Source organism: Hippoglossus hippoglossus, chromosome 7 (genome assembly GCF_009819705.1).
Source record: "Hippoglossus hippoglossus isolate fHipHip1 chromosome 7, fHipHip1.pri, whole genome shotgun sequence".
In the NCBI taxonomy this organism is placed as follows: domain Eukaryota; kingdom Metazoa; phylum Chordata; class Actinopteri; order Pleuronectiformes; family Pleuronectidae; genus Hippoglossus; species Hippoglossus hippoglossus.
The window spans coordinates 8,466,467-8,494,027 of NC_047157.1; the positions used below are offsets into that span (position 1 = coordinate 8,466,467).

General features: G+C 40.8%; 1 protein-coding gene across 1 annotated transcript; it reads left to right on the forward strand.

Annotated features, from left to right (window-relative positions):
• Nucleotides 1–5,106: 5,106 nt before the first annotated feature.
• On the forward strand, nt 5,107–27,511 carry gabrd (gamma-aminobutyric acid type A receptor subunit delta). The gene is made up of 9 exons (XM_034590477.1): nt 5,107–5,537; nt 16,011–16,126; nt 18,194–18,261; nt 19,604–19,824; nt 21,006–21,088; nt 21,234–21,371; nt 23,421–23,576; nt 24,917–25,128; nt 26,549–27,511. Exons 1-9 carry the CDS (start codon nt 5,470–5,472, stop codon nt 26,870–26,872), a joined length of 1,386 nt encoding a protein of 461 aa, XP_034446368.1. The 5' UTR covers nt 5,107–5,469; the 3' UTR covers nt 26,873–27,511.
• Nucleotides 27,512–27,561: the final 50 nt, after the last annotated feature.

The following is a 27,561-nucleotide window of genomic DNA, read 5'->3' on the forward strand; positions in this document are numbered from 1 at the left end:
GTCAACAGAAACTGCCACTGATGTGTGAAGGCATTTAAACAGCGGCAGCTGCCTTTGTTGCGACACTATTTAGAGGCAGCTGTCTTTGTTGTCACACTGGCATCAAAAACTGGTTACATCACCTTGGCAGTCTTGACATGATTTGCCCAGAGACTCTTCTGTGGATCGGAAAGTACAACCGACTTACTCTTTGTAATATGAAACACTATAGGCTTACACCATGAAATTGTCTCTAACGCAGATAAATGGAAACTAACAATACATTCAAAAAACTGATTTGCAAATCTGCAGAAAAAGACCAGATACTGAATCAGATAAATGCACAATAGGCTACATAAATATACAGATGGAGATACCGGAATGTACAGATGGTAATACGGCGAAATGTAAAATAGCCTGCACGTATCCAACAGCAATATCACTTTATTTTAAATGCAGTTTAAAAAACACAATTACTAATCAATATCAGGGCCCAATACTTAAGAGAAGAAAATAACATCTTTACCTTGTTCTCCTTGATGTTTAGGGAAACCTAGTGTGGGTAGCCCGAACACTCGTCTACATTATGTGCTGACCAGTCAACTTATTTTTCCATGGAGGATGGATTTCTTTGGCTTTGAAAAAAATATTTTTATGTCATTTGTTCTGTGTCGCTGTTAGGAGTCTGAAGTGTGGCCCAGGCACATCCTATAAATGATCAGTAGACAAAAATAAAAGAATTAACATGGACCCATAAAATGCTTAATAAATCGTATTAAAGTTCAACTAAACCCCTAAAACATCTTTCAGATAAAAAACAATATATATGTGGATATTTAGTATAGAAAATATCTATTTGGGAATTTGTCTGTATTAAAATACAGCACATACGAGCACAGAAAGTAGAAAAGAATAAAACAGATGTGAAGGGATGACACCATAACTGTATGCAGTTATCAACCATCCAAGCCCGGAACAATAACAAGTCAGTAAACGTTCACAAACTGGCCCAAATCTCCCTGAATAAGTCCCAAACAGCGGTAGTTGCTCTCAGACAGTGTGGCAACAGAGACTAAGATGCCTCCAAACAAAGGTGGGAGCTGCCGCGGCCGGTGCCCTAATGCAGCCGGGCAGCAGTGTGATTTCAAGTTGGAGTTCTATGACACAAAACATAGGCAAAGAATAAACAGAATTTAAGCAGAATCGGTACAAATATGACAAAGAAACCAGCCATATAAACGAGCATGTTTCACAAGATAAGTGGAGAAATACAGATCAATTATTCTTGGTGCTCAGAGCAGTAACACGCTGATAAACACTCATAAACTACGTATAAATCTCAGGGAATAAGTCACAAACAGTGGTAACTGCCCCCAAACAGCTGTTGCACCTGACAGCTGCCTTTACAAATCAGTGGCAGGTTTTGTCCCCGGAAGTGCCTCTACGAGCTTGTCTCTCTCCACGTGATGATCAGCGCTGAGGTGCACATGATCCAACAGTCCACCACTGTGTGACACCACGTCACATGGACCTTCCGGGTCTGCACCGTCCATTTCACCTCATTAATGAACAGGCCAGCCTAACGACAATAAGGGAAACTGTGCTCAGTGTCCCGATAAACCTCTTCAATAACTTGTATTTGAATATTTGCCCATGTTCATTACTGTTGGCAACTTGAGTGTTTAAAAAGCTGATATCCCAATTTATAATATTCCTTGATAAATTAAATATATGCCGATTTAAAGCTGAGGTCTAACTGAATCGCATTATATGTTCAATTACATTTTGAGGTGTGCACGTAAGTAAATATAAGTAAGACAACGTACAATAACCAGAATTCTGAACAGAGTCTGGCGTGTCGTTTAAGTTCGCTACAGAAAAGTCGCTAGCTGGGCTCTGACAGCCAGTAAACACTAATGCTGAGTGTAAACTGTGTCCCATTTAAAACCAACACCTTCATTTAACAACACTGTTACGTGTGGTACCTGTGGTACGTGTGGTACCTGGCGCTGACGAGGATTTACTGCTCCTGCTACAAGTATCTGCACAAACCTTCTTCCTCGAACCGCAAACTTCATCCGTTTGTTACTGTTTCCATGGAGACGGAAAGCAAGGGGCGAGGCCTGAGCGTGAAACCAACTGATAGATAGATAGATGGACAGATGGATAGATAGATAGATAGATGGATAGATGGATATATGGATAGATAGATAGATAGATAGATAGATAGATAGATAGATAGATAGATAGATAGATAGATAGATGGATAGATGGATATATGGATATATAGATAGATAGATAGATAGATAGATAGATAGATGGACAGATGGACGGATGGATGGATAGATCGAATGTATGACAGCACCGTTTGATCCACAGTCTCTGAATCTACCCAGGAAGAGGTTAAAGGTGAATGGAAGCCATTAAAAATCACATTGCACACCAGTTAATGACAGACTTATTTGAATTGTGTGTTAAAGAAGGAATCCCCGGTGCCCCTCGTCATACTTCTAATGGCAGTGCAGAGTAAAAAATTTTATAATTCACACCATGCATAGTTGTCTTCATTTACACATCTCTTTTTGTTACTCTTCCAGCTGTTGTTTCCTTTCAGCAGTGCATCTATAATTCCCTTCACCATCACAGGTCTATTTCTTTGGACTGATATCAGTCAAACCACACGCAGCAGAAAATATCCCAGCTGGTTCAGAAACAATGAAGAATCTGTGTGTTATGCAAAATCTTTTGTCGAGCATGCCAGATTGAGGAGCCCTATCTGATTCAAACTGGAAAAAAGACGATTTCCAGTTGATCAGAGCTGCACTGGCACAATGAGCTTTTTACTTTCCAGAAGAGGAGCTGGGGGGTGATGTATGGGCTCTGCTGTACAACACATTGAAATCCTGTGATACAGGAATATCACCATGGGAGACTGAATAAATAAATAGTAGGAGTGTGTTTGTGTGTGTGTGATGTAGGAGGGGTGGGCCAGTTTTGTTGCAGAGAAAAAGGCAGAGCAAAGTAACTGCCAGGGAATCAAAGACCCCAGACATACAGTAAATCAACAGGATGAAAACAGAGGGAGCAGAGGGAGCGATGGAGACGTACATGAGGATGAAATGAATAAACAGAAAAAGAAAGAGTTTGTGTTTGAGTGACAGTGGACACTATCCCATTCAATGCGTTGCACCGTAGCCCGGTATCTTCATGTCAAATGAACCTGCAGCGGAGGGTCCGGTGGGAGGTGGAGCTGCTGGTTTGAATCCACTCACTGACTCCAGGCCTGTCTCTGCTCCCCAGGGGGAGGCAGCAGAAACCAGGGCAGGTGCACTGCTGCAGCTGCTCTCCCCGCAGCATGTAAAAGAGGTTAGACCTACTTTTAATGAGGAGAAATATAAAAGGCTGCAGATTTTGGCAGAATGACGGATACATTTCTTGTTATAATTTAAATATCCTGTGTTGAATCAGACTGGGTGGAGATTAAAGTGCTTATTGAGATTAGACCTCTGGGACCCACATAATACTTATATAATATAATAAATCCCTTGAGGATTCATTGAATGATTCCTCTGATATAGTCAGATGTGTTTGCAACCTTGTATCTGAAACATTGCTTCTTATATCTAGTGCCTTTTTTTAACTTCCTGCGGTCTGGAGATAATTTTGATGTAAAAGGCCCTAAATATAATACAATTAAACACTAAACTAGGTCACATTAAACTGACAGAACAAAGCATCTGGTCCCAAACTGCAGGTGTATCATTCAGCTTTGATATGCAAAGAGAGATCAATGATTACAATTATAAAATATTAGGACAAATGAAAATAAAATACTCAAGCATACATAGATTTAGGACTGTGCAAATGTACTTTACATTATGTATGGAGGTGACTAACTGGACTTTAGTTGCTTGCATATGATTATTTCAACAACTTTTCCATTCAGTGATAATGTATTTCTAACACAATCATAAAAAAAATGTGCATCCCCTGGTGCTTACTATAGTCTATGTGTTTTTAATAGTCCTACCATACATGGGTTTATATCTGCAGCACTAAAAAAATATTCCACACTTTCACTTTAGTGTCACCACCATGGCTCCTGTGTGTAGTGCTAAATGAACAGAGTGTTCCCAGCCTCGGTGCTTCGCCGCAATGTCACCTGGGATTGGCTCCAGCCCCTCAACCCCCAACCCCCTGCAACCCTAAATGGATAAGTGGTACAGATAATGGCTGGATGGATGAATGGGTGGATTTTGGGGACATTTGTATGTATTTTTGTGTCTTTTACTTGACAATAAGATGACAGAAAAGGGAGAGGGATGTCTGTGGAACATAGGCCTGATAAAGGTGGACTGGACACAGTGTCCTTAAGCTCTAGCCTATCAGCCACCCGTGTACCAGCTCACCATATTCTTCAATATGACATTTGTGTCAGGGGTGGTCTACCTCTACTTTGATATTCAAATTAATTTCCACTAGATTCCTGTAAGGACCCAACTCTGCACCACATGGACCCTGATGTTAAACAGTATGATCGGCATGTGTGCACTCAAACAGATGATATATAGTGTTGGCTTTGGAGCCTTCGGTGGAACCTTTATATAGTTCCTCATCTTCTCACACAAAATTAAAGCTCATTTCAACTCCACTGTTTAATCTTACTGAAGCTCACCATATACGCTAGACCTGGATGTGCTTGGATTAATTGACTTTACTTACTGAGGCCATGAGGGTAAACTACCGTCTGTCAGTTACTAATGGAGGAAGATCATCTGAACCAAATCAAGGGCTTGTGGTTTCCTCTTTCCACCTTCGTGTCCATCAGTGTTACAGCCTCTGCTGTCTGCTCTTGTTCCACCAGAGAGAGAGAGAGAGAGAGAGAGAGACCCAAGTTTATCACAGACACTGAGACATTAAATGAACTAATGGAGATTATTGAAATGTCTGAAACATTACATAATGAAGTCCTATGTTCGTGACAGCCTTCATGTGGCCAGATTGGATCTGACGTTCAGACGGAGGGATGGACAGATTAGTGAGTCTCTCTCTCTCTCTCTCTCTCTCTCTCTCTCTCTCTGTCTCTCGCTCTCGCGCTCTCTCTCTCTCTCTCTCTCACACACACACTCTCTCTCTCCTCTGTTGCTGGGGGACAAGCGGCGGCAGTGGATCGGTGCGTCTCAGCGGTGGAACCGGGAGTTTTTTCCCTTTCCCATAGGTGCGCTCTCTCTTTACGCGCGCGCGCTCCTGGACGCGAGGACTCGGGGAGCTGAACATGGGGTCACCATCATCTTCATCATCTTCCTCACGACCACCGTCCTCAGCATCTCCAGCGCAACACTTTACTTTATGCTCGGCGGCGCAGGATCACGAGACGCGCGCGCTCAAATAAAACTCCGTGGCTGTTGTTTTTTTCTCTCTCTCGTCGATTTCCAACCCTGGAAAGTTTCCTCCTGGTAAAACTGTCATCGACCATAACGCGCGTGTGGAATGGAGATCCCAACTTTCCTGCTGCCGAGTGTGGCTCTGATCATTTTCGGGGGGGAAATTTTCACCAGGTGAGATCAGCTTCGCTTTTCTTTACTTCTTGCAGGTATTCATTAGATCAGAGGAAGTTTGGATACAACATAAAGTCTAAGTGAGCTCAGCAATCAGTGTTATATCACGAGGAAAGCACTGTACCACCCACAGTATCCTCTATATGTGGATTGTATATTCTGTGCATTATGCATTAGACAAACACCCGGCATCACCATAGATCCAGTCATCCATTTGAAAAATAAAAAGAATAGATCTTCCTGCTTAAAAAAAACAACCAGTCAGTTTCCTTCTATCACCTCCTACTACATTAAACCTAAAGCTTGTGTACACGGAATTTACATCACTGTCACTCTTCACATGCTTATATAAAAATACTTCTCCACACCCACAACCTGAAGTCTGCTCCCTGCTCTGCTCTGCCTCAGGGCACATGGCTCTGATGACTCTATTTGCATAATGCATATGCATAAGGAGAGGGGATTTTTAAAATTATTATTAATATTAATGGAGGTGAGTGGGCGTCTCTTCGTGTGGCAGGTAATGTCACCCACCTCCAGGCCTGGTGGTTAGGGGTCAGATGGTGCTGCCATGATACACTCGGATTAGAACAGGCCTCCATGCATTTAGAGTGAAAAACAGCAGCTGTTTTTATGCTATAATATATATTTGTGCAGATGGACCTCTGACTCCAGTCGTACACAGTTTGCTAAAATTAGCCTCTAACAATGATCCGACCATCTCCTACCTAGAACGTAAAGTGAGGTGAGATATTCAAACAGTGAAAACAATGAGCCTCTTGATTTTGCAAAAAGCCTAAACCCAGTGCCATTTAAAGTGACTGTACAACCTTGGCGATTACACGGGTTTCTAGAATACAAAGCAGTGGGATTAAACCAGATGGGGAGTTTTAGCCCCTTTGAACTTTATAATTATCTTTTCAATAGAGTATATCCAACTGCCCGCTCTCAGAATGCCCTTGTGGACTTGCTCACGAGCTTTCACAGGCTTCCAGTTCTTGGGATAACCAGCATCAGCCGCTGAGCTCCGTGTTTCCCCCACAGCCCACGCGCCTCCACTGAAAAGGTCAAAGTGTGAAGCTATTAAAGCGTTGGGTGAAATTTGGGCAAATCACTTCTCTATTGTCCCTCTTGGCTGTTCACCAGTAGAGGGAGTAATAGCTATTGTAATTGGATTTTCCTGCCTCTAGACACTGCTGTTATTATTATTTTGTTCTCAGCACAATGGAGAATGTAGGCTTTTTTTTCTTGCACCTCATTATGTGTCAGCTCTTTCCTCTCTCTCTCTCTCTCTCTCTCTCTCTCTCTCTCTCTCTCTCTCTCTCTCTCTCACACACACACACACACACACACACACACACACACACACACACACACACACACACACATGCACGCTCACACAGTTTTGGCGTTAGTGGCTGAAAGTTGCAAACAGCTTCCTCTCCTCGCCCCATTCCCTCTCTCACTTACTTCTTTTTTCTCGTTCAGCTAAGTTGTGCCTTGCCACCTTTGGTGTGGCCTGAATTTTACTGCTTTTCTTTCCAGCTGAAGTGTCACACCCTTCATTTCCCCAACGCAATCTGCAACTTATTAAGAATAGGCCATACCTGCAACAGAGACAACAAGAAGCACAGAGCTGTAACATACTGCAGCCTAGCAGAGGGCAGACAGGCCTCAATCTGAATAGTGAGTGTCCATAATAATAATAATATGTTGTACACAGATTGATTGGCTTTCAGAAAGCAAATAATCCCATTGGTTGTTTTAACCTCATTGGTTGAAGGTTGATGATGATTTTGGCTTTATTATATTTGTTAACCAATAGTTTTCACCATGACAGACTTAAGTAACAATAAAGAGACTATTGATTAAAGACCGAAAAACTATTTGAAAATACACTGTACATACTCAAAAGCATAACAGAGAAAATGTGTATTACACCACGGTTGAAAATATTCCCAAGCAAATGCACAATTTACTGTTAGTTAGCTAGTGCCCAGCTGTTTAAGAGTGTGACTTAAACTTATATAAAAAATTAAAAATATGTATCTGTGAACATTTCTTAAAGATTTACATACTTGGTATGAACCAATGGATTTGGGGCTTAGAATCAGGGAGGATTTTGAGGGATTGAGACTTATGGTGGTCGCTTTATGGGATTTCTTGATACTCACCAACATATAGAATGAAACCAAAGCTGTGTCCCAACTCAGAGGCCTCCTCCTTCAGAAGATGTGGTCTACGTTTGCTGTTTAGACTGTGAAGGCCGAACCGATATGAGACGGTCTGGTCTACAGAGGATTTCTGTAATCTGTGTAACCAGCTTCTCCCGCTCTTACAGCTGTCGCCTAGCAACAGAGCTGCAGTTCAGAAAGTTTTAATGGCCCTTGGTTTTGATTTCGTTGGTCGAAATTGAAGCCTGATATTTAAAAGTGGAAGCATCGGATGTTTTGGCCTCATCGTTTGCTGGCACCATTATGTCATTGAAAAACAGTTTGTTATCAAAATGCAAAGAATCCTGGGATAGGTTGGCCCAGGAAGGATCCACCCTTTGGAGCCTTCGTTGTAAGATGGCCGTATTTGGAGGACCCTTCAAAATGGGACAGCCTAGTCGTGCCGCTGTGACGCAATCAGTCTTCAAATGCAGCTTCCAAAGAAGGCGGCCCCTGAATTGGGACACAGCTCAATCACATTGTAAAGCTCAGATTTAAATAACGACATTACAAATGTCTTTGGTTTCAAATGCAGTTGTTTTTACTTCATTATCTTGACGTTTCACGCTGGTTATATACCATCAAATCACAAATTAAAAACAAACGTACCACAAAGATGAGCAAACATTAGAACAAATTTTATTTTAATTTTAAGTCAATCCGTGTGAACGCTTTCATTTGGCCACACAGTGAGGTGAGAGAAAGGCAAACTCCTCTACTGGCAAGGGGAACGGAGTCAACCACCTTTTTTAGTGGGTTTACCCGCCTTAAAATAACCTGCATGTACCCACTAATATTGGTATAAAGTGGTATTAATGTTCAGGAAAGAAAAATGTGCACTCGAAACATCTATCACTGTGTTTGAAATTTACACCATTATAAATTTGTTTGTGAGTCATGGCAGGAGGGAGTTGTTTGACACGAATGTTGTGTCAGCTAGTTTCCAGGACAAGAGTACTGTCAGTTTCAGGGGCATCCATCCATCCATCCATCCATCCATCCATCCATCCATCCATCCATCCATCTTTCCATAGCACTTATCCTTTGAGGGTCGTGAGGGAGCTGGAGCCAATCCCAGCTGACATTGTGCAGGTACACCTTGGACAGGTCGCCAGCATATAGCAGGTCTTTCATAAAGAGACAAACAACCATTACCGTGGGCATTCTCTGCAAAATATAATAAAAATATATATGTACAAAATATAAACCTATGAAATATGATCTGCTGTCGATAGAGGATGCATGTACAGTGGTGTTAATCTGGTTTTGCATGGGAGCTGCAGTTGATGATGAATGCAAACAATTCCATCATATCTTACTGACCAGTTCTGCTGAGGATGGCCGTTGATCGTCCACAGCGGAAAGAGAAGCTCAGTAAATGTTTCAGCTTTTCAGAGACGGGCAGTGGAGGTCGGTTTGTAGACGTTTTGTTCTTACCAGGACACATGAGCGATGTCCTGAACGGGGTTTAGCAAGTTTTGACGTGATGCAGCAGGATTTAATCCCCAACATTTCATGATCTTTCTGGTCTGTCACGCTTGTCCTTACACCTGCATTCAGGTGACACACTCGTCTGGACTAATCCGTATGAGAGGCTGAGTCAGCGGATAAATCCCTCCTACTGTCCTGAGAGTACACTGTCCAATAACACAGTGACTTGATCATGTTCCACTGGCTGCATGAACGGCCTCTAATGCCTGACTCTGCTCGTGCTGAGGGGCGAGGTGGTGCAGGGTGATGTGCTACATGCAAACAGTGAAAAGAAACTGTTTATTCCAATCAGATAATTCAACAATCCGTTGAGTATCGTCACAAATGTTCAAATTATCACGACTTTATAAAAAGTGTTTTCTTTAGTTTAAATTGGGCCGTTTTCACAGTTTAAGGTCATTTTGACAAAACCATTATTGTTAAACTGTGATCTAGTTTAAAACTCCTGGGTCTCTACATGTGGACTGTGTGTGTTTTCTCCAGGTGCTCCGGCCCTCTCCCACAGTCCAAACACATGCAGATTGGGTTTTGGTGAATTGGAGACACTAAATTATCTGTAGGTGTGATTAGGTGAGGCTTTGGCCTTGACAGCAGTTTTGATCCAACATTCTTCCTTTCCAATTAATTAATTGATGAATTGATTGTAAATAGAACATCACGTGTAGCCAGGGTCCGAAGTGATGTCTTCATATCACTCGCTGTGTGTGACCAAGAGTCGGAAAGAAAGAAGGAAAGCTGGCACCAACAACTGATTGCTGTTTTTCATGAAAAAATATTAATATTAATTAATTGTCAATTTAATCATTCGACTGATTCAACAGAAATAATACTTTCAACAAGGGAGGACTCATTGTAAATTATTGAGTATCTTTCTATTTTTATTTCTATCGTTTTGTATTTATATTTTCGATTCTATAACATTTTATTGAATTACTGGGACTAGTCATTCCCTTAAAGTATAGAGTGTCACAATTTACCACCAAACAAACAAAAAATCTACAAAAAATGACATAACAGCTACAGGAGCTTTTAATGTTCCATGAGAAGAAATCATTCATTATATGACTCATAAAAACTGCAGTTCTTCATGTACTGTAAGTGTTAGTAGTATGGTATCATGCTCATATAATGTCATTATAGTATATGCTGAGTTGAGTGTAGTAAAGGAGCGCAGTGTGTGTGACTCTCATGCTGTCCATCCAGCTGTTCAACACCAAATGTCACCTTATTCAAATTTGTAGAAGCTTCTTCAGGCTCTTTAAAAACACAGAGGAGAGTCACTGACCTGAACACGAGCCCTGCAGCAATTTCTTCTGTTGTGTTCTCACGTGTTAAAAATCATTGGTGAAACAATACAGGCAGTCATTACCAGTCGGACAAGTCAAGTAAACCTTTCTATTAGAGTCTGACCGAGTAGAAAAGACCTTTCCTTCAAGAAAAAAAGCTCAAGACCTTCATGTAGATGAACTGGACTTGATGCACTGTGTCCGTTATCCACTTTAACAGCACTGTTTACATCACACAAAGCAAATTACAAAACACCTGAACCAGAATACAGGGAGATGTCACTTTAAAACACTTTTTAAATTGTGTCTCAGTTTATTCTAGTTTATTCTGTCTTACATAACATATTAACATAACATAACATAAACATAGCAAAACATAACATACGCTGTAACATAAACCTTATTTGTCTGCAGATTCCGACTGACCAAAGAAATTAAATTAAAGATAAAAGGTACAGATATGAACCATTGACCATCTTACAAAGGGTATTTTAATTCAGGGTCCTAAAATGAAAGTCTATATATAGACTATATATATATATATATAGTAACTAATAATTGCTGTCACTTCTCGCGACATTGGGACCAACCCTGGCAGCAGCACATTTACAAGGTAGTAAAAGTTAGTAGTGATTAAAAAACATTCACTGCGTATATATATTCATTTTAAACACTCATGGCACCTCAAGCGAGATCAATGTTTTTCAGATTATAGCATCTCAAAGCATAAAATTAAGTATGATGACAGGATGTGTTTACTTAAACACATCTCAGTCTTTTCTCAGCCTTAAAGACGCCACTGGTAACACTGGAATAATGTTTTGCCTGTATTTGTGCATGTGCCCACGGTTGTGCGTGACTCACACTTTCCTGCTGACTGAGGGACACTTGGTAGCAGTAACATGCCAAGAGATGTAACAATGTGCCAACAAAGGCAAAGACCGCCAGAAAGCAAGCAAACATGAACATGAGCAATGTAGGTTTACTTTTCATCCAAACATTAGCTTTGCAGTTTTTTGATAAAGAGGGTTTTGCTGTATTTTTACCTGGACTCAAGGATGCACATGTTGGGTTTTGGTGAGAAACAGTGAATGTAAGCATAACTGTTTTTACAAGAAAAATATTTTATCAAATGAAATGATTCATTTGGACAGATTCAGCAGCCAAATCTTATTTAGCTGTTATATTCAAATTCAAACTAAATATTGGATTTAAATGTGTTTTTCATTTTATTGCCTTAAAAGAATAGAGGAAAAACATCCAGAGCTACAAAGGCCACAAATAACCATTTTTAAAGGATTGTTTGTCCTTTTCTCATGGAGTAACTTTTAAGCTTTTAACACCACTCCCCGTTCTCCGTGTTGCTTATATGAAAAACACACGGCAGTGGGTTTAGTTGGACAGAGATACATGTGTGCTTGGACCTACAAAAACCAGGAAAAGATAAATACAAAAGTTAAACAACAATTCATTTTCATTTCATTTTATCAATTGACTGGAAATAATAATCACATTGAATGAATGAATTTTTTCACCTCTGGGATTACATATTTAATGTTTAATGTGAATGTAATGGAGTCAATAAAAAGATCTGTTTGAATGAAAAACAACCCAGGTCTTTCATTATCACTGTGAGCTAATGCAGTGCAAACACCAGTGCTTATTTATGTTTATTATGATTTGTCCAATTGGATTTTGATGAGACTGTGTTGCGTTGCTCATGTCGTGATGATTCCAGTAGAATAAATGAAACGGTGAATCACAGATTGACGATCAGGGGATCGACACTGTGCTGCTGTTCAGGTAACTAGGTAACTAGCTAGTTACCTGACCATGAGCACAGTGTCGATTTGTTAGTGTATGCTGCACATTACAATCACAAGAAAGACGCCATAAATTTGAGCGAGGCCGCCACTATTTGCCTTTGCTCTCCTCCTTCTTCTCTCCCCATCTGTTTAATGTTAGCTCTTAAACAGACGGGTACAGATCCAGACCTCGGGAGAGACGTTTAATGAAAATGAAAACATAGGAGGCAGAGCGGCATCTGTAAACACACTCTCTCTGCTCTTTGTCATGCATGGAGGGGTGAGAAAATAGAGAGGCGCCAATGTTTTGTGAATCTCCCCAGAGAGCAATCAAATTTTCAACCCCATCCATGTCTTTATCAAATTTACTCACAGAGCTGCCTGAGAGCTGCGTTTCTGCAACTGCCACGAGCTGCAACCAAGGTGAGGGCAGAAAGAAATAAAAAAACATTTCCCTCAAACACCAATTTAAGTCAGGGGAAATCAATCTGCTCGGTGGAGGGCAGCATTTAATTAAAACAATAATCGGTGACATATTAAATAAAAGCTCTTTTTGCTCGTATTCAGGAATTATTGATTTGGAAAAAAAATAGAAGAGGAGGGGAATTATTAATTAAGAGCTTTATTGTTTACAGCGTTTGCTTTGCAAAGCGTTTCCGATTCAAGCTCCTGCGGGGCACAGGAAGTGATGCTTCTGATACGTTTTGAAAACAATAGAAGAAGAGCTGTGCTGCCACTAACAGGGTCTGCAAAGAAAATCTAAATGCATCAAAAAGACCTTTAAATAAATATTATTTTGTGCTACTGCCATGAAATTCGTAGGAAAGAGACACTAAAGAAAAAGTCAAACAGGACAGGTCAGGGAAAGTATGAAAAATACTTCACAGTGAACCCATTCATCTGATCACCATAGACACAACAAGTAACGGTAAAATTAACATTAGATTAGATTAAATATGCTAATACAGTAGTATTTGCACTGTAATTGCCATCTAAAAGCCACAAACAAGCATTTTTTATTTATTTTTTCTCCTTACCCTATGCAGCTTCTGTTTTTCTAACAGCACTTGCCATTTCCCTTGTTCCCGATGAAAATCATAACTAAGTGAAGGTTATCACTTGAGAAGACACAGTCCAACAAGAAAGGATTGCATTCAAGGATTGCATTCCTAATGAAAGTATGACAAATACTTTAACGTCACAGTGAACCCATTAATCTGAGCACCACAGTCACAGCATATTTCAGTACAATTAATATTAGATTACACTTAATAGACTAATACAGTAGGATTCGCCCTGAGCAGACACACACACACACACACTTCCCCAGTGTCTCGTCGCTCTGTGTGAGCCGGCCTGTTCGACCTTGGTGTGTGAACGGATTTCTGGAAGGAAAAGCTCTTTACTTCCAATTTTAGAAACTGCCAATGAAGAGATCCAGGAGCCCACATAGTGATTAATTAATTCACTCAGTGCCCCCATTAATTTCAGACATGACAGTGATTGCCAGACTAAAAATACAGCACAGAAAGGATCCACTCAGGAAACGTTAGAAATGTGTGTTCTGTATAGAAGAGGATGTGCTTTTCCTGGCTTCTTGTTGTTGTTGTTGTGAAGGTCAGTTTTCTGTGTAGTGTGAGTGAGTCTAATGCTTTGCAATCTAGTAGGTCGACTTTCCTCAAATGTCAGCCTCATTTCAAAGGTCAATGAATGGCTTTTCATTGTTGGTCAAAAGAAAGGCCTTCGATCAAGCCGCCATGGGGTCCCTGTCCCTGGCACAGCCACCAGAGGCCGATGTGACGCTGAATGTCACGGAAACCTTCAGTTTCATTTAATTTCTTTGTTGCTCATCAGTCAACACTGGAGGACAGTATTGCCTCTAAAATGTAAGTAGCACAGTGTTTAACTGTGTTTTACTGAAAGTTAGGGTTGATAAAGCTTCTGCCTTAATAGAATGACCTCATATCACAGCGTTGCCACGCATGACGAGGTGCAGCCGTGTTGACATTAACTGTGGATCTGCATGCAGTCTGTTTACAGGCTCACTGTTTTAGAATGCAAAACTGCCACCTGGTGGTATCAGGGCTGTGCTGCTCTTCATTAATCCTGCACCAAGCCTGTGGATGTCAATGTGGGCTGCGGGACCTCCAGCAGTCCCTGAGGGCTCCAGGGGCCCTCAGGAGAGCCCCCTTTAAACCAGAAAATACCTTTGATCTCACTTAACTACTCCCCTTGTGAGAGGTTTGCGTAAATGGAAGATACGTAAGTGCTGTTTAAATGAATATGACACGCTCCCAAACCAGAGACAGTGATGTAAAAATGTGCTAACTTGTTCAGACTGGAAGTAGCCGTAATGAAAACCTATTTTAAGTCAAATGAAAAGGTGGTTTGAGGCCTCGTGGACTCCAGCGCAGCATGATGCTCAGTCTGAAGCCACACAGCTAGATTTGAATCTGCTGTCAGCTTCCTCATGGAGACACAACTGAAGAGAAATACGACAAACTGATGTGACGTCTGCACGATATTATAAGCAGAGATATTTGAAAGGAAATAGCTGATGGCTTTTTTTTTTGTGCTGAGGTTCAGTATCTTTGATCGTTTTCATGCAAAAATCTCAGAGAAAGAATCTTCACACACGCTGCTAATTCATCACAACATTTTCCGTCTGCTAATATTTTAGTGCACAGCATGTTCTTAGTATTCGTTATAGATGTAAAAGCACAGGGCTGAGATAAAGTAAAACATACAAACAGAGGGTATGAATAAATAAGTACATGCTTTCTTGAAGCACATAAATTATACATTTATTTGTACTGTTGTAAGTTAAGAGACTCTGTGTAATTTCAAAATGCAGTAATTATTCATTCAAAAGACTTAACATAAATATATAAAAGTAAAAAATCTAATCTACAGCAGTATTAATAAATACTGTTTTCTATGTGTAAAATAACACACTGGACTTCTAACTTTATATCATATTATTTGTGTGGTGATCACAGTAATATTTCAAATAGTTTTATATTGCTATTGTGTATGAAATAATCAAACAATACATTTTGTGTTCACTTCATTTTTGCAAAAGGCACATTGTTGAGAACATCCACAAATCAATAAATGATTAAATACACTTTAATGTGTTACTTCATAAGAAACGATTTGAGGTTCCATCTGGGTTCTTCACTCACCTTATTTTTCTTCTCAACTCTTTGCAGCATTTTAGTTTCTTTCAGCACATTGTTTTGGTTTTTGGCCTCTGCAAATTCCTCTCTTACCAACCTCATTCCCAGGCCAGCAGCAGGCAGCTGCTCTCTGTGAAGAAGCTCTCTTATCCTGCAGACAGATGAAATTAGCGATTAGCTGGTGAGCCTAGCAGAGCATTGAGCAGCCGGAGATATTTCTTATCTGCAGCTGGAGGCTAAAACAGAGCTATAACACAGGGTTAATATTGGGTTAATAGTTATACCTGTTAATTTACACAACTCCCAAAAAAATCCTGTGTGGTCGGAAGGGTTTGAGTTGAACCAGTAATATTCTACTCATGTCTCTTATTTAAAGTTCCTCTTTAAATCTTTGTATGTTAACGACTGTATCTGAGTCTCTGGCAGGTTTTCCTGTGGACACACCATGAGGCTGGACGACCCACTGAAGGCTCCTGTGTTTGCTGTTTGTCTCCTTTAGGGCCATGCTGAGTGACATTGGGGACTATGTAGGTACAGACATTGAAATATCCTGGTTACCTAATCTGGATGAATTAATGAAGGGCTATGCCAGAAATTTTCGCCCTGGGATAGGAGGTGAGTATGAGATCTACTGCTCGTGGCGTTGGGTTGCACTTCACCCCCTCACATTTACAGCCATCCTTAGCATGTTTCCATGTGCAACATTAGAACTAATCTGAATTTAGATCTGCATTTTCAGTCAAATGTTATAGACACAAAAAGAGCTTTGCTGAAGGGATTATTGAGGACGAGGCCCTTCAAGGACAAGATGGGTGTTGCAAACAATGTGCACAGCTCTGGAGACTTTGCTAAGAATGGCTGCAAGATGTGAAACATCCAATGACCACAGTGATAGATTTCTCAATCTCACAGCTTAACTCAGCTGAGCAAAAGGTGAAAATGTGGAACAGGAGCGCCGCTACCAAAGCACACACCACCATGTGCACCATACGCCTCCAGCGATTATCATAACGCACCATCGTGTGGTCACTACATCCCTATTGATGTACCATCGTAATGTGAAAATGAAAACAAAAGTGCTGTTATGACCATTGGGGAATCATGTCTGTAATTTGGGTTGTTCCCTACATTCAACTCATATCTCATGGCCTTTTTAATGTGGAGTCATGTTTGTGTCATAAAACATTAAATAAATATGAAACTTACAACATTACCAAAAAAAAGCAGATTCATTTGCAAATTAACTAACATTCACAAATATGGGTTGGGTTTCAGATACATAGGAGATGATCCAAAGTGCATATGCAAAAACACAAACTTTTATTTTAAAGAACAAATAATGCAGACAAGACATCTAAAATATCAAGCCTCAATTATCACCATCAGCATCAGCCCCCAAAATCCACACATATTTAAAATAAAATTCACATCCATGATATATGATATTGTCTTTTCTCCCAAACCTTCCAATAAGGAATTTGATTCAAAATATATTAACATTATATAACATTCATGTGGCCGATGCTTTTTCCGATTAGACTCATTATTAGGGTATTTAGCCTCCCTGAGCGTTTTCAGTGGCCCAGTATTAATACTTTTTAAAGAAGTGATACATCTACAGTGAAGATGTATGATTTGTGTGTGCTTTCGTAACTACAACTTAAGAAAGCACAAGCACACGACTACATCTTTACCACTTTCAACTCTCTTGACCACAATACATCAACAGGTGCTATCATCAAAATAAAGAAATGTTTGAAAAATAGAAATTTTTGTGAATGTTATTTGCAAATGCACTGTTTCTGCCTTTAAATGGCACACAAGACAATTGTGAATCTGACTGTGTTTGTGTAATTTACGTTGCATTAAAGTTTTATGAAACAAAATCAACACCACATTTACGTTGCAGTGCATTTAAGACTGTGCAATGCAGACTTTTCCATTCACTTTTGCATAACAAATGTGTTATGAATCTGGGCACCGCTACCGGAGGATACGTGGCATCAGGCGACTGATGATCCTCATCTAAACTCTCTCCTGCTGACCTTGGAATACAGTAAACCTGCCTGTTTAAATCACCTCACACTATACATCCAAAGGGGTATGGTGAATAGAACATCATAGCAGAAATGGTCGTGGGAAGGTGTTAAATGTTGGGGAGTGGTAATGTATGATTCCTCAATGTTCAGTATAAATAGCCTTTCTGTCTGTTCTGCATCAGCGAGCTCCCCTGTGGTTTCTGCCCTTGAGCATCCGATCACAGAGGCACACTCCATGCTAATCATATGGCAAACCGATGGGTGAAAACGCTACTGCGTGTGTGTGTGTGTGTGTGTGTGTGTGTGTGTGTGTGTGTGTGTGTGTGTGTGTGTGTGTGTGTGTGTGTGAGTGTTGGCAGAAGCTCACTCTGTGCGAGTCCATGAAAGCCCAGTTCTGTTTGTGAAAGCCCTCAGTGTGATGTGCCACTTAGCATGGTTAAACTGGGTAATGCTTAATCTCTATGCACTGTAGGGGTGTTTGAGACGTGGGAGAGTGGTGGGTGGGGGGGAAAACAGATGGGTGTTGGAGTGAGGATGGGAGGGACTGATGGACCCAGGGATGGTCTGTCTGTCCGTGTGTGTGTGTGTTTGAGACAGGCAGGGGGCAGGTTGGCCTTCTTTTCTCACTTCTCCCCCCCCGCAGGTCCCCCTGTGAACGTGGCCATGGCCATTGAGGTGGCCAGCATCGACCACATCTCTGAAGCCAACATGGTAACTTTCTTCTTCCTCGTTCAGTGAGATTCTCTATCATGACTCAATGTCTCTACTGCGGCAAAGATCAAAGATTTGCTATTTGCATAATCCTGATTCATCCCACTTGAGGGTTTGAAAGTGCTCAGTGTGAACATGTGTGACACGTTGGCTGACTTGCTGGATAATTTGATACTTTCATGGATTTTGCACAGTATGAACCGAATCTAGGGGGACGATCTTTTTTTTCTTGTCTAACATTCAAAAATGCGATCTGGAGATCTTGCAGCATTAGAGCACAGATATATATTAAAAATGTTACGGATGAGACAAACAAAAGATAAAATAAAACATTATAAAATGATTGAATTAGATGGTAAGGTCAGAACAAGGAGAAAGCACAGTGTCTTTAGGAGAGATGTCGAAGAGGACTTTGCCAGACGGACGTCCGGAGGAAACTTAAATAAATAGGGACATTTTATTCCAGTTCTTTCACAAATAGAACAGCAATAAGTTTAACTTACATGTACAGTACAAATGAATAGAATTAGTTTGTCCTCCACTCTAATTAATAATAATAATTATTCTATATAAATACTCAATTGGATGAAACAAATCAATGAATTACAATTATAATTAAAGGGATAATCCAGCAACTTTTGCACCCACGTAAATTAAAGTAGCTGTGACAGTTTAAAGAATAGTCAAGTTTCAAAAATACTGAATCCTTAACTTCCCAAAATGCAACAGTTTCTGTCAGAGTTGACAAAATTCCTCCAGAGTCATGAAATATCCCATCTACACCTGGAGTTAAAAAGCATGTTTGGTGATTGGATAGCAATCAGATTGAGTGACCGCATGAGGGTACAGGTGTAAATGTACACAAGATGACAGCTGTAACAAGCCGAACCACCTGGTCATGTGCAGGTCAGTACACAAGCAACCAAACAAACACATTAATGCAGCTTCATGGACTTCTTCTATTCTTCCTCTCTCCTGTGCAAACAAGACAAGGATGTAATGTCAGCTGGACAGAGACAAATATTAATACCAGGTCTAAATGCAATCAGGTTCAAATCATAACTACACACAGGCTCGATACGAAATACATTTTAAATCCAGGTGGAAATGGAGTCAAAGACATTGTTTCAATCTTTTCACAGGCTAAGAAGTGATGAATAAACTCGCCTTTATTTGTTAAATTGGTGGATTTTTTAAAGTTATATATTTATCTGCTTTTATCGTGACTGAGACTTGAGTCTATATTCAACCACAGATTTGCGCAAAGCCTGTTTTACAAAGTGCAGGCTTCAGCATTTTTATTCATGGGTGTTTGTGTGTGTGTGTGTGTTGTACCTGGCAGGATTACACCATGACTGTGTTCCTGCGGCAGAGCTGGCGCGATGACCGCCTGTCCTACAATCACACCAACAAGACGCTGGGGTTGGACAGTCGCTTCGTGGACAAGCTGTGGCTTCCCGACACCTTCATCGTCAACGCCAAATCCGCCTGGTTCCACGACGTGACCGTGGAGAACAAGCTAATCCGTCTGCAGCCCAACGGAGTCATTCTATACAGCAGCCGGTATGAGCAAACCAGACAGATTTACACCGATCAGACACAAAACCAGTGAGACTCTTTACCTCTAGCTGGGTGATATGACGTTGACAATTTTCTTCTATGAGCAACTTCTTTCCTCTATATTTTTAAATTGAAGATTTCAGAGATCTCAGACCTTTGAGGGCACAGCTTTCTTCCTTTTGCTGTCGTCAGTTATGAAAATCTCTCCTGGCCCACGCCGTGATCTGACAGTGAACTTTTCTCTGTGTTAACTTCTTAAACACATTCTGTGATCTGGTATGTGCTTGTGGTGAAGGTTAAGATAGAGCCAATAAGGTGAGCTATACAGAAGTGAATTACAAAAAGAGTCAACCAGGGATTTTTCCTAATGGGTCGGGAGAAACCATGAAATTTGATCCCGCAAAAAGTTTTTCGAATCGATTTCAGTTTTAAGACAATTGAATTTATAATTTGATTCAGCCTATATATAGACTGTGTATAAAGAGATGAATCATCCATTCATCTCCACTTCCTCCCACTATCCAGAAAATAAGCTAAAATATATCGGATACGAACGCTGCCATCTTGCGCCAATGACATCATCTGGAGCCTGAGCCTGCACTGCAGTGATCAGGGGATAGAGCCACTTCATCAGTTTCCTGTTGATACACACAGTTGACCAATGACAAGTCAGTCTCAGCTGTCAATCATGACATTTCAGCATCAAAAAGCTAACTAAAAAAGAACTAATTAAACATTTTTTGAAAAATTAACACTTGAACAAACATCACTGTGATGGGAACAACCTAAAATAACAGTTATTTAACATGTACTTAGTTTGGTCAATGTCCCATTCACCAACATGGAGGGGACAGGGTTCATGACCTATACGACAACCAGCCACCAGGGGGTGGCCAAGATTCTTTGGCTTCACTTTTGTTGTCCATCTGTTTCTACAGTCTATGATTCATTGGAACTGCTCTCATTATTTTAGTTTTTACACTTAACAGAGTGAGAACAGCAAAAGAGCTTGAAGAAACCAGAAGCTAAACAATATCTTGCTCCATATCTGCTGTGTTTGCTGATAAGTTCACTATTGAACTGTGTTAGATGATAATATGTCATTGCTGTGTTCATAACTTTTGGGAAACCATGTTCCTAAGGGAGAATTTTAGGTTTTGATGACTGAGCTGTTATGTTCCCAGAATCACTTCGACCGTGGCGTGTGACATGGACCTGACCAAGTACCCCATGGATGAACAGGAGTGTATGCTGGACCTGGAAAGTTGTAAGTTTAGGATGCACCCCACATTTTTTACTTGATTTACTGCTGGAATGTGTTGATCTCTGAGTACAGTGACCCATTAAAGGTAACAGTGCTACAGGCTCTTTCCATTCCTCAGTGTGAGAATAAAACTGTTGTTCCACTCCAGACGGTTACTCCTCAGAGGACATTGTGTACCACTGGTCGGAGAGTCAGAAACACATCCATGGCCTGGACAAACTGGAGCTCTCCCAGTTCACCATCACAGACTATCGCTTTGTCACTGAGATGATGAACTTCAAATCTGGTGAGCAATCGTTTTCTCTGTTTTTCTTCAGTTGTCACAGTTAGACTCGGGACAAGCACTGAGACACAGCTCCAGTGCATCTGAAATTAGTGAGGGGGTCAGAGGGGGATTTAAAAGTGATCCAAATAAAAGGTATCCATTCATATTCATTTGTAGCTGCTTTTATTTGGATCATAACATGCAAATACAGATAACTTCATGTCCGTCTGTGGAAAGAACACAAGTCACTTTGTGGAGCCTTGACATTACTTCTAAATCTAAGCCAAAGAAGCGTTTGCAGTTTAAAGCTAATGAAGCATGACATTTACATGATTATAGACAATACTATTGTTAAGTTTGCTTCCATGTTCCCATGTGTGTAAGTAACACGATTTAAGGATGCATTAAGTACATGAAAAGACATTACGACAGCCATTAAAAGAGTGTGTCCATCCCTAATGTGAATTCTGATGGAGATTAGATTAGATACCACAGTTGTAAACACACACACACACACACACACACACACACACACACACACACACACACACACACACACACACACACACACACACACACACACACACACACCTGCACAGACAGGTTGTCAGGCTTTTGAAGTTGGGTGTGAGTCAGACAGCAGGAGGGAGCTGGTGGCTTGAGGTACGGTAGGTTGGCAAACTTTGGCTGGAGTCCTAATGACAACTCTGCTGCTGCGGCAGCATTATAACTGTTGGATCTGAAAACTTTCAGTATTGTCCTTTTTGTCCAACGTACAACCGGTCGAATGCAGTCACTGCATAGGCAGGACTTTTTGTGTGAGCGAACCTTAATTTAAAACTCTGTTTCTGTGAGTGCAGTGCAGAACCATGCTCCACATGGCATCCATGCAAGCTCTTCAATTCAGACCATGCCAAAGCAATAACAAATAGCGTGCAGCTCGGGAGGCAATTTTCTGTCGGAAACTGAGCGAGTCTGAAAGAAAATGAACTGAGCCTGATCCAAACCTGACAGGCATTCTGTGTTTTCTGTCTGAATCTGACCATAGCCCAATTTTGTCTCCTGTTAAAGGCTTGTGTATTGTAAAAAATCAATTAGAAAGCCCAGCCAACATGGTTTAACCCGACCCAGACCCAAAATTATTTCCCAAATGTTTCTCTGAAATTTTACTGCGAGAACATTGAAGACATGCTGAAAATAATTGAGGCCTGTGATACATATTTTTGATTTACTTCTGTAAATAAACTTTATCACTTCAGTGCAGCCAGTTGCAGCAGTTTTATGAACTTTAAGTTTATCTATTTCATAAACTAGTATTTAATTAGAAAAATTTATAAAAAAGAAGCTATATGTCTATTATTTCCGAAAACATGCCAAACCGTGTCTTCAAAATTTAGGTGCTAGTCCGAACTGTGATTTCCGTGTACTGTGTTCCGCTGTTGTGAGGGCTGTGCTGCTGCAGGTGTTTGACTTTGGCCTCCCCAACCATTTTTGAACATTCATGTAACAATATTTGGACGATAGGCAAACTCTAGCACCCTGAAGTAGTCCAGCCGTGGTCAGGGGGATCCAAGCTCAGCTCCAGCACAGACTGACATGTCTCAGTTTTGATCACCATTTGAATCAGAGCACACCGTCGTGCAATGCACTCAGCATTTCCCACCCATCACACAATTAAATGCATTGCATGTTTTTGCACCCCATGGGATTGGGCCTGTATTTCTTCTGTGTTTTAGGCATTATGCACTATTTTTAGTTTTTGGACTTTTTTTGTTTTGTTTTATTATTTTTGTTACTTCAGGCACTTCTGTGGTTATATCTGATGCATAGAGGGAATGGATGAAGCCAGGCGTGCTGCTGAGCCAGGCAGGAGGTTTATGAGATGATAGGAGTTGCTGCTGTGAAGATACAGTCAGCAACATTACTTTATGTCTTACATCAGGAGGTTTTGCCACTAGGGGCACAAGCGAGCAGACAGACATTCTGTGATCTCAGCGTCTGTGAGAGAACAATGAGATATTTACCTAATGTGAAAATAGCTTCCTCACAGTGTTTGTTTTCTTTGTCCAGCTGGACGATTTCCGAGGCTCAGTCTTCGCTTCGAGCTGAGACGTAATCGTGGCGTCTACATCATCCAGTCATACATGCCTTCCATATTACTGGTTGCCATGTCTTGGGTATCCTTTTGGATCAGCCAAACAGCGGTCCCTGCCCGTGTATCCTTAGGTTTGTATGAGTTTGATGAAGCCTGTTTTAACTTTTTTGGAAAACAAAAGTGGTAAATGTGTTATTGTGGTGAGGTAGTGCATCTTGCTCATCTGCAGGATGTCGGTGACAAATATGCTATATTTACAGCCTTCCCTATAGTGGGGCTACAAGTGAACTGATCATCCTGGTGGTGGCGCCAAAGAGAAGACCATGTAGTTGCTAATTAAAAAATGTCTCTACTTTTTGGTACTTTGGTATAGATTAGTGCTTTGTCAGTGTCATCATATGAAAATGCTGTCGATGAAAACGCTATCATGATGCTAAACAGGTGTAAATATTTATGTTAGGTTTTCAATTTTAGTTTAGCATGTCAGCATTTGGAATTCCATAGACTGAATATGAAGATGGATTAAGTGTCTCCACTTCTTCCCACTATCCATAAATGATGCTAAAATATTCCAGGTAAGAACGCTGACATCTTGCACATTTAGAGCCAGAGTCTGCCCAGCAGCAATTGGTGTATGGTAGCAAGGTCCCGTCATTACATGGCCCCGACAAATCACGTGTCAGTCTCTAAACTAATTAAAACCAAACTTAATTTAACTAAAAAATTAACAGTTCAACAACCATCAGTGTGACAACAACCACCTAAACTGACGGAAAACATCTTTGAGAAAAATTTGTTTGGCGTATACTTTGACTTTTTAGTCTGGTTCGTGTCCCATCCATTAACATGGAGGAGGAGGGATTTACAATACATTTAACTTTATCAATCCCAAAGGCAATTTGGTTCAGGGAAATTAAAAGAAAAAACAAGATACATACTGTACATGCACTCATAAACATGCACTATCGAATAAAACAGCCCATTTATGAATCATGGGATTTATGACCTATACTGCAACCAGCCATCAGGTGGCAATAGAGACACTTTGGCTTCACCTTTTGGGCGCTGTCAGGTCGTCCATCTTTATTTTCAGTGTGTGTGCAGTAAGGAAAAAGCAAAGCTTTAACTGATGGGAATGTCAATAGTTTTGCAAACATAAAGTAGATTTTTACAATTCACTCTTAGGATGACATGAAAAGATGAACCACATTTTATGGCAGTTCATCCATCACCTAGGATTCTTCTTTCAGGAACCAATTAAAGTCTGCACAGAATTGTTGGCTAATCCACACAGTCGATATTGAAATGTTTACAAGGTAAATCCTTTAAGATGCTGCCTGTGATAATCCTGGACATCCACCTAATAGATATTTCAGTATGGACCATAGTGGCTGAAATTGCCATCCACAGAACTATACCGCTAACACACAAAAGCCTAACCTGTACATTGTTACTTTCCCTCTTTCTACAGGGATCACAACTGTTCTCACCATGACCACGCTGATGGTGAGCGCCCGCTCCTCCCTGCCACGAGCATCAGCCATCAAGGCGTTGGATGTCTACTTCTGGATCTGTTACGTGTTTGTGTTCGCGGCGCTCATAGAGTACGCCTTCGCGCACTACAACGCTGACTACCGACTGAAAGAGAAGGCCAAGGTGAAAGCCAACAAGCTCAGCTCTGAGGTGAGGACATCATTCCCATCATGTACTTCCATCAGCAGATAACAATGAGTGGCTGCAGGGGGTGTTGTGAGTAATGAGCGTGCCTCTCAAACACAGACATGTTCTGCACTTCGAGCCCCACTGCTGACAAGCATCAATCCCACTGACCTTCAACAAGACAATTCATTTCTGTAGAGCATGATGGGAAAATTTGCCCACAGGGAATAATAGTGATTGTCATCACACTGTCTGTTTCCCTTGTTTTAGATGCTCATCTTACTGGAGGTAACTTTAGAATAAGATCTGTCATGATTGTATTTTTCTTAAATAAAGAAATATTAAACAAAACATGATGAGATGCTGAAAACACAAGACAAATACAGACAAAGACAAGAAAGGATGAGTAAAGTGGGTGAAACTGAATGTGAATGTTGTGAGACTTAAATGTGAAGGGAGCCACTGTGCAGTGTTGATGTGAGTAAAACTGTAGTTACCAAAATTCCTGCAAAATCTCAAGCTATAATTAACCATAGTTATTTTTTAATTATCAAGACTGGACTCGAGCAATTCCTAATCTTGATTTTTTCAGACTTGGCTTTAGGCAGTTCTGTATTTTCATGTTTCATTATGGGGTCTTATGAAAAGTGTTGAGGGGCAAGTGGTTTATTGCACAAATGAAAAATGTAATACAATTCCAACTATGTAAGTACCTTGAAAGTTGTTCATGTAATTACGGTAAGATTGAGAGATGTTTTTAATGAAGAAAATAAAATAAGATGTTTTATTCTACGATGGAGTATTGGGGCGATAATGAAGAAAGGAATTCTAAGATTATGAGAACTACGTCATAATATTACAAATATAAAGTAGTAATATTATAAGAATCAAGTCATAATTGAGAAGAACATTTTTATATTACAAGAATAAAGTTATAATTTAATGAGAATTTAATTAATTAAAAAATTTTTTAGGTAATAAGCAGCAAGGAGAACTCATGCCCCACTTTCCACTCCTGGATCCAAAATCTTAAACTAATCTCATTGTCTCTTGAGAAATAAGGAATCGTTTCTTGCACAATCTTTTTAAAGTCCTGATACGAAGCCAAAACATTTATATTATGACTTTATTCTTGTAAAATTAGGACTTTTTAAAAAAATGTTCAGGTTTTACTTGTATTACTAAAACTTCATACTTGTCTTATTATGACTTCAGGTTGTTTTGCACTTTAAGTGACTCCAAATAAAACCTGTAAATTTGAGGGATATGGGATTCAAAACTAAATTTTCGCATTTATCTGTATTTTACACATCTAGTCCACTAGAGGGCAGATGGGCTAACTGTCACTTTTGCGTGTTATCTTATCAAATTCCTGAAATTTCGAATACCTGCTAGGTAACGCCTCAGAGAACACTTACCTGCTCTTCTCTCTATCTCCCCACAGTCCATTGTAAAGAACGGCAAACAGGCCATGGTTCTGTTCTCCCTGTCGGTAACTGGCATGAACCAGGGTGTGATGATCTCCAGCCGCCAAGGCCGGACCCAGCGCTCCAGCAGCGAAATCCCTGGGGAGGGCGGCTCAGAGGAAGCTGAGCCGAGGAGGAGACGGTCCAAGCAGCCAGAGGAGAGCGAGGAGGAGAAGAAGTGCTGCTCCAAGTGCGTCTGCAAGCCCATCGACGCCGACACCATCGACATCTACGCCAGGGCCGTGTTCCCTTTCACTTTCGCCGTGGTGAACGTGATCTACTGGGTGGCATACACCATGTGAGGAGCAGGCAGCAGGCCTGTGCGAGTGGCTGCCGTCCAAAGGCTGTATATAAGAAGCTGCTGGAGCTGTGCCACTTCAGTGCTGTCGGACTGGTGCAGCTGAAATATACTGCAGGCCTCAGTGGGGAAAAAAAACCTCAGAAGAAATGAGGTGTTACAACCTGTGAATGTGGATGTGTGGTAATTAATGGAAGTAGTGATGAGTTAGCAGAACTTCACATCTTTAAATACAAATGCAGAACTGTGACTCACGGAGGAAAAGGACGAGGTGTTGGAGATTCACACACTCAGTGACTGCAACAATCCAGATCTCCATGTCATCCTGTTATATGAGCTCTCTCAACACTGGACTCTACAGCAAAACATCCTGCTTGATCGCCCTGCAGCACCGACCACACGCTCACATCTCTAAGCATACGTTAGCTGAACTAACCTCGAAGCCACAATCTGGAGTGAACCGCCTGTTATCTCGAAAAAAAAAAGCAGAAACGCCGCCCAAACACGATGATAACACGATGAGGTGTACTACTACTATTCTGCATGGCTGATAACTCCCCCACCCTCGTCCCAGGACATCACCACCACCCCGCCCTTCTCTTTACTTCTTTCTTCTTTGGTCCTCCACCCATTTTTTTTTTTTTCAATTCATCTTTTGTTTAGGACACAGTCTGGAGTGTCTTTATCTCCTGC

Coding starts and splice junctions, on each gene's coding strand:
- gabrd (XM_034590477.1), top strand. CDS start 5,470: ATGGAGATCCCAACTTTCCTGCTGCCGAGTGTGGCTCTGATCATTTTC. Junction 21,089..21,233: donor TATGCTGGACCTGGAAAGTT/GTAAGTTTAGGA, acceptor GTTCCACTCCAG/ACGGTTACTCCTCAGAGGAC. Junction 23,577..24,916: donor CCCTGCCCGTGTATCCTTAG/GTTTGTATGAGT, acceptor CTCTTTCTACAG/GGATCACAACTGTTCTCACC.